This window comes from Castanea sativa, chromosome 3 (genome assembly GCF_040712315.1).
Source record: "Castanea sativa cultivar Marrone di Chiusa Pesio chromosome 3, ASM4071231v1".
Classification (NCBI taxonomy): Eukaryota; Viridiplantae; Streptophyta; class Magnoliopsida; order Fagales; family Fagaceae; genus Castanea; species Castanea sativa.
This window is the reverse complement of record NC_134015.1, coordinates 9781367-9789313: the sequence shown is the minus strand read 5'-3', so window position 1 is coordinate 9789313 and position 7947 is coordinate 9781367. Positions and strand designations below refer to the sequence as shown.

The 7947-nt window shown below is 34.4% G+C and overlaps 1 protein-coding gene across 1 annotated transcript; it reads left to right on the top strand.

Moving 5' to 3' along the window:
* The first annotated feature begins 372 nt into the window (after positions 1-372).
* Positions 373-6195, top strand: LOC142628257 (serine--tRNA ligase). Its single transcript, XM_075802324.1, has 9 exons — positions 373-618; positions 708-778; positions 2504-2665; positions 2748-2853; positions 3714-3907; positions 4217-4320; positions 4397-4580; positions 4925-5104; positions 5790-6195. The coding sequence occupies exons 1-9, from the start codon at positions 486-488 to the stop codon at positions 5997-5999; spliced, it is 1344 nt and encodes a 447-aa protein (XP_075658439.1). The 5' UTR covers positions 373-485; the 3' UTR covers positions 6000-6195.
* Positions 6196-7947: the final 1752 nt, after the last annotated feature.

Here is a 7947-nt window from a genome sequence, read left to right as displayed (position 1 = left end):
ACAAATTAAGTGGCGCACACACTCTATTACACATTTACATACGATGTTTAATAATACCTTTGTCTCTCTCTTTTAGAAGCCTTTAGTGAGTTCCAACTTGCTCAATTGATAAAGTATTTGATGATTGTTGAATAAGAGATCTAGAGTTCAATTCCCGCCTATAACAAAAACTGATTAGTGTCTTGGTCTGATGATAAAGAACTATCATCAGGAGCGAACGTCATAGGATAAAACTCTTTCTCAAAAAAAAAGAAAAAAAAAAAAAGCCCTCTCCCAGGTAGGGTTAGGCTCATCCTACATCCCAAACAGCAACTAATCTTTTCTTATTTTGTCTTTTCACTACCATAAATAGGCTTAGGGTTTTTGAAGAAGATAATAAAAGCAAAACCTCAGAACCTTTTCTTCTTTCCTTAATTTTATTCCACTTCTTCTTCACCTCACAGTTTCAGTTGCAGACAAAAAACGCAGAGAATAATAGATTCGAAATGTTGGACATCAATCTCTTCAGAGTAGAGAAAGGTGGCAACCCCGAACTCATTCGTGAATCCCAACGCCGTCGTTTCGCCAACGTCGAACTCGTCGACGAAGTCATCGCCATCGACAAACAATGGCGCCAACGTAAAAAATCTCTATCTCTTTCTCTCTACCGAATCTTTGGTTTGGATCTCTGTTTTTTGAATATGGGTTTTGGTTTTTTTGGGTTGTAGTTCAATTCGATCTGGAGAATCTTCGCAAGGACTTCAACAAGATCAACAAGCAAGTCGCTCAGCTTCGAATTGTGAGTCTTTTGATATTCTTTCTTTCGTTTCGGGTTTTCGGATCATACTTTTTTTTTATTTTTATATTTTATATTTGGATCCACTTCATTTCTTGCTCTAAGATGTTTGTAATTTTCACAAATCTAAAAAAAAAAACAAAGCTTACAGATTGTGTAAACAAATGTGATCAGTTTTCAAATCTTAGTATACTGATGATTACTGATTTCAAATTCAAATGGCATGGCACCATGTGTGTCTTATTGATTCCTTATTAAAAATACTAAATTTCATTTTGAAATAATTTGATTCCTCCCTTTTACATAAACAAATGAAGAGAGAATGGTTATGCGAGGTCGAGCTGTATATGGTGTCATGTCCTTTCAAATCTTAGTACTCAGGTGATAAGTAAAGCCCCCCATGAGGTCTCCAGTTCAAGTCCTGGGGTTACTCGATACGCGATTCTTGCATGTGGGGTCGTGTTATTCGGACTTTACTTGACATGGGTGGGTGCACAAAGTGATTAAAAGGAAGAAAAAAAAAATGAAACGGCACCATTTTGATTCATTTAATAGAAAAAAATTGAATTAAATTTCATTGTGAAATGGTCCGATCCCTCCTCCTTGTTTTATAAACAAATGTGTAGATCCTTATATTAGGTATATATGATGTCATGTTGTATATAATCTTAATGCCTGCTAAGTAAGGGATGATAACTGATCATTGTACCCCTTTATTTTGAGAAAGTTAAAAGCTTCACCATGGAAAAAACTCATATCAAATCACAAATGGTGAGGATCTTGGTAAAGGTTTCCTAGAAAATATTTCCACAGAAACATCCTTGTTTGTGATTATATTATTATGCTGTACATTTAGTATGGCTTCATTCTTTTGTTGGTGAAAAGTTGAAAACGTTTAGGGTATATGATTAGATATGTTGAGAAAGTGCATAACATACTGTACCTGAAATTTATCGTGTCCAATTATGACATTTAGGGAAAAAATTAATTAGGAGTGTAGAATAACCGTTATGATAGTAGTGGAGCATCCAAAAGTTTTTCAGAGAAAAAATTTCCTAAAATTTTTTCCTGTGTAGTTTAGCTTCTGTCCTGTTCTAGTGGGAACAAGACAGATTTGGTCGTGGCACATGCTTCACTTGGGGCCTCAGGGTGCAAGTAGGTGGAATCCAAGGGACACGTGCCAGTATCAATGCAGGTCCAACAATAAAAAAGATTTCCTGTATAAGCTAAACAGGAACTTGAGTTTTATTTGTGTAGATTCTTTAGAAAGCAGAAAAATTTAGTGAAAATACTAGTCATTCTAATTGTTAATTACATTCTTTTTAAAGTTCTTAGATTTCTTTAGTTTTGGAAAAGGAATAAGTTGTTAGAAGATGTGTTTTGTTGAATAGATGTCAGAGTGGAGTCTATAGTTTTAAACCATTATTTTCTTGCTGTATATCGAAGCAATAGAAAAATTAAGCATTTGGTGGGTGTACACATGCAAGTAAGCTGATGTATTTTGAATTATAGAAAGCATCATTCTTCTGTATATGAGTCATGAGCTCCAGAATTTGGGATTTGAATTGGATTAATTCTGTGTGGGCAAATGCTGTTTGACTTAAAATTTGTTAGTATTTCAGTCTATTACTTCTGAATATTTTGATCTTGTTGGATTTTTATTTTTGTAATTAATTATTGGGTTTGTCTGGTATGGAACTGAATTTCAGAATTTGTTTGTAAAAAAAGGCAGGTGAAGATGCCAGTGAGATGATAAAGAATACAGAGGAGAATAAGAAGTCAGCAGCAGAGAAAGAAGCTGAAGTTCGGGAAGTTTTACAGCAATTGAATTCAAAATTGCTATTAATTGGAAATCTTGTTCATGATTCAGTTCCAGTTGATAATGACGAGGTATTGGAGTTGGCAAATTTCATTTCCTTTTTATTGTATTTAATGCTTATTCTGAATTGTAAAGTTGTAACATGTATTACAGGCAAACAATAAGGTGGTCCGATCATGGGGTGAGAAACGATTGGAGCCAAAACTAAAGAATCATGTTGATCTCGTTGAGCTCCTTGGGATTGCAGATTTGAAGAAAGGTATTTAGGAAATTACTTTCATTCAAAGCTCGAAGGCAAGATGGTTTTCTTATATTGAACATGTTGTGGTGTATTTAATATTTTATGACTTGATTGGAGCATTATTCTGGTTTATTGTTTCTCTTGTATGCGCTGAATTTAATATGTCAGCTTATAGTTAGTGTACCTGGCTTTCAATTCATGAGTTGCATTTTTAATTCTATGGATTTATTCTAAACCTATATTGATTCACCTGATTACAACTTTTTCTGGGCCCTATCTGGTTGCAGAAATCTAAATTGTTGATCAAATGTAACTGCAAAATGCATTTGCATCATGACTTTTTTTGAAAAATCAAACCGCATCTCTGTTCACTTCTCTACAAGAAAAAAACTAAATAAGTTGAAAAGCACCTATATCTTGGTTGAAGTGTTGGGAGTTATTCATTCTAGCTTGATCAGCTCTGAGGTTTTAGGATCTGTACTTTTATAAATAAGTATACTTGTTAAGCTTCTGGAATATGGTCACTAAAATTATGAACCTGAACCAGCGGTTTGTTCTTAGTATAGTGGGTTAGTTGCTTCAACTTACAATTTGCACTTTAACCCATGTGTTGTGGTCAACTTACTGAGTCTGTGAAATTCATACTCAGTGAGAAAAAATTGAAACGTGTGAATCATATTCCTTGGCCATTCCGAGTTATACTCAGTATCTTAACACATTCTTTTGTCCTTACATTTCTACTTTCTGTAATTATTACTCCTTTGTAGACCAATTGCTAGGCTTCGTATCACTAAAACAATCTCAATGGATTTATACTATGCTACTCTAGATGATGTTAATTTGGTTTAATTACTTATCCCAATATGTGTGAACTTTAGGTGCCGATATAGCTGGAGGCAGAGGTTTCTACTTGAAAGGAGATGGTGTGCGTCTTAATCAAGCTCTTATTAACTTTGGTCTTGATTTTTTGGAGAAAAGGGGATATACATTATTGCAAACTCCATTCTTCATGAGAAAAGAGGTCATGGCAAAGTGTGCTCAATTAGCACAGTTTGATGAAGAGCTTTACAAGGTAACATTTGTAAAATTTTGAAAATATCCCCTTATCTTTCTTTATTTGACTTTTTAATTTTCTTGCATTTTTGCTTCTCTTCTTCCTCTGTTCTTGTTTTCACTTTTGTGAGTTACCTCTCATGTACCTTTTATGCACCCATTCTTTATACTAGTAATTATCAGAAAAAGAAAACAAAAGAAAATGGGGGAGAAAGTGTGGGAGCCCAGGAGGGTCTGACATCATAGAAAATGAATGCTTCATTCACTTTATTTTCCTACATCATATGTACAGGTATGCGAGCTAACTGAAGTAGTTGTCATTTAATAGGTCACAGGTGAGGGAGATGACAAATATCTGATTGCTACAGCTGAACAGCCACTTTGTGCGTATCATCTGGAAGATTGGATCCACCCTTCTGAGCTACCAATAAGGTTGTAATATCTTCATGAAGCTTGTTCCTACGACTAGAAAGGTGGCCTTTTGCTCATAAATATTCAATTTTTCCAGATATGCTGGATATTCCTCTTGCTTCCGTAAAGAGGCTGGTGCACATGGTCGAGATACTCTGGGAATATTCAGAGTTCATCAGTTTGAGAAAGTGGAGCAGTTTTGTATTACCAGCCCTGATAATAATGAATCTTGGGACATGCATGAGGAAATGATCAAAAACTCTGAGGATTTCTACAAGATGGTGTGTTGAATTTTCCATTAATCTTTTTTCCTTCCCTTTAGTTTTAAGACTATATCAAGTAGCATATTAATGAGTTGGTTAGTTTTGTTAATGCCACATGATATGGATGATCCAAGAACAAGATTTGATGGTCAATGTCTATCTTTTTCCAAGTTTAGAGATACAGATATGTTTGTATTTGGTATGAACATTTGTGTATAAGTCAAGACATAGTGGTATACTTATGTGTATAGGTTGACTCTTTCTCTCTCTGTGCTTCATGTAGGAGAAACGTGAGGTAATATATATGAATTCCTCTGACTGCTTTTCTCTCTATGAATCTGATTTAATTTTTCATGTTTCAGCTAAACCTTCCCTATCAAGTTGTTTCTATTGTTTCTGGTGCTCTGAATGATGCCGCTTCAAAGAAGTATGATTTGGAGGCATGGTTTCCTGCATCTCAGGCTTACAGAGAGCTGGTGTCATGTTCAAACTGTACAGACTATCAGGCAAGAAGAATGGAAACCCGATATGGACAGAAAAAGGTAGATCATGCAAACTCTTTTATCACCTCCCATTTATTTGTCTATACTGAGCTGGAATCCTCTATCAACAGCAATATTGAGTATATTTTCAAGAAACAAGGTTAGAAACAACCAAATTTATTGGAAAAATTTTGAATTAAAACTTGGTGAAAGTTTAAAAAAAAAAAAAAAAACTTGGAGAAATTTCAATGCTCTTATATATTTGTCTGCAAGTCCAAGTAATTTAAATTCGTCACCCACTAGATATTGATGAATTTTCCGTTATAAAGCTATACTCTATCCTAAGTTTTAATTTTAATTATGGCTAAGAAGCAAAGGTTTATAGTGCTTTGGACTTTTCGGGATAATCCAAAATGACTATTGTCCAAATAACAAGAAAATAGGCCCTTTATGCTTTCAAACATGTCAAACAGAAACAGCAAGGAATGTTTGCTGTTATAAATTGTATCATCACGCCTTGTTGATCAGTCTCGCTAGGAAAGTGAATGCCTATCTTACAGAAAGCCAACCTTTATTGTGAGGATGATAAAAATGGTCTTAGGTTTATATGGGCAAGTGAACCTAGATTGCACATTTCTGATATCATGATTTTAGCATTGACTGCATTCAACTTCTTAAGTTCTTGTGTTATATGACTTTTTCAAATTTATGATTGTTTGCCCACTGTTATTTTGTGCTGTTGCAGAGCAATGAGCAGACAAAGAAATATGTACACTTGTTGAACTCTACTCTCACAGCAACAGAGAGGACCATGTGCTGCATTCTTGAGAACTATCAGAGGGAGAATGGTGTTGAGATACCAGAAGCGTTACGAGAATTTATGGGTGGAAAGACATTCCTACCTTTCAAGACCAAACCAGCCCCAGAAGCCAAAGGGAAGAAACCGAAGGCCTAGTTTTATTATTATAATAATCTTTGACTGAGTATTAGCTGGGAAGTAATTAACATTTCTATGTTTTTGTTATGAAGGGTGTCGGGGATGGGTGGGAACAACAGAAAACAAATTGTTCTGATGCATTGTTGAGAAATTGGGAAACCTAATTTTATTATCAGTGTTTAAATTCGATTTTGCAAGATCATTCTTACCTAAATATCATATTGAACTATTAGTAGATTGATTAATTGAGGGCATTGTTACATGTTCACCATTGGCTGGCACTTTCATCGAAATTATTATTATCACTTTTTTTGATAGAAATCAAAGTAATGATTGATGATGTGTAAGTTTGTAGTGGTGGGGTTCTTGTGTTGATATGTCAACAGGATGAGTGCAACTATTCTTTGAGTTTTCAAGTAATATTAATGGGAAGATATGCTTGGAAGCTTGCAATTTTTACCAAATGGGACCCTGTTTTATGGATTTGTTGGGAGTACTAGGTTGTGTATGTGACTATATATGAAAGCAAAGAGAGATTAATATGATATTCCTGTTGATTCGATTTAAAGTAATATTCCCACTTGATGAGGCTACACCGAGCTGATTAAATTTGATAATGAGCTATGTGTATGGACGTGGCACGAGTCAAATGTCTCACGTAAAAGTGATCAAATCTAGTATTTAGTCTCATCACTTATGTAGCCTTTAATCACAATCCCGGCTTCTGAAATTTACATTTTCTTCTTTTGCAGGACACGCAAGTCCATTCAATCCAATCAAGCTCTACCAAAATTCACTCCAATTATGAAACTGTTTGAAAAGAGGAACATGGTGTGGAAACTTGGGCTTAAATTATTCGGAAAACATTTGTAATGAGAAGTCCAATCTTCTTTAATCAACTCCTTAAAGCACAATGTTTTTGATTAATTCCTAGCTAGTAATCTATCTAGCTGACTATTGAAAGTTGGACTTTATAAACTAAGAGTCCACGACAAGGAATTTTTTGCCCTCTAAAAATCAAATCTAATCAAGAACCTTATTATTATTTTTTATGTTGTATTTTGTTCCATGGTCAAAGAAGGATGTAGCATTGCTCATTTTATTCAAAGTATTGCCCCAATTCAAGAACATGAATATCTTTGTCGTCCACAATTAAATATTGAAAATATCATTAGCATAAGGGATTTTCTGCCACATACCTTCATGTTTTTATTGAATTCTCTGCAGTTCATTTCTTTGTTTATGCATACTGCAACCTATATTCCCTATTTTTATTGTTGAACTTCAATATCCTATGGCTTTTGTTTTTGTTTTTTCGTTTCCTGACTGATTTATAACCTAATTACCTAAAACGAAGGCCCAGGGCACTACCACCATCCAAACCAGCAAAGCAAGGCATTAGTGAGTTTGCAATTTAATAGAAAAAAATTGGTCCTTTCTTATTTCTATTGGATCAAATTGGGTTGGGATGAATATATTGAAATAAAATTTCATCTGATAGCATTCGCATCAGTTTAGAAATGGGGGGTTTAATCCCATGAGGCCCAAACTCTTAATCACCTATCAAGAAAGCTATGTTTCTTGCTGCACACAAGGAGATCCTTAGAGATATTACAAGTGCTACAAGACCTTATTAATGCTGCAATGGTTTAATGAACAGCATGCTTATAATGGAGAAGAGAGACAAGAGAGAAGAGGGGAAAGACAGACAAAATATAGATCATATTTGATATTTTCCTTTTCTAGTTGAATATAGACATGTAAATGAGACTAAATCCATATACTTAATTTGCTTAGACTTTTAAATCGAAAGATGTCTTAATATGTTATATTAACTTTTCAATTAGAACCTTCCCAAGTTGTTATCTCTCAAAATGCATACTCTGTCCAACAGAGTAAGATTCGTTGTTTATTATATAGTTCAATACACGATAGGAGGAAAAAAGAAATGAACATAATCGATGAT

Bases quoted from the DNA above. Each gene is read 5' to 3' on its own strand.
- LOC142628257 (XM_075802324.1), top strand. From the start codon at position 486: ATGTTGGACATCAATCTCTTCAGAGTAGAGAAAGGTGGCAACCCCGAA. The intron at 779-2,503 runs GTGAGTCTTTTG...TTGTAAAAAAAG, and splicing joins AAGTCGCTCAGCTTCGAATT to GCAGGTGAAGATGCCAGTGA. The intron at 2,854-3,713 runs GTATTTAGGAAA...TGTGAACTTTAG, and splicing joins GATTGCAGATTTGAAGAAAG to GTGCCGATATAGCTGGAGGC.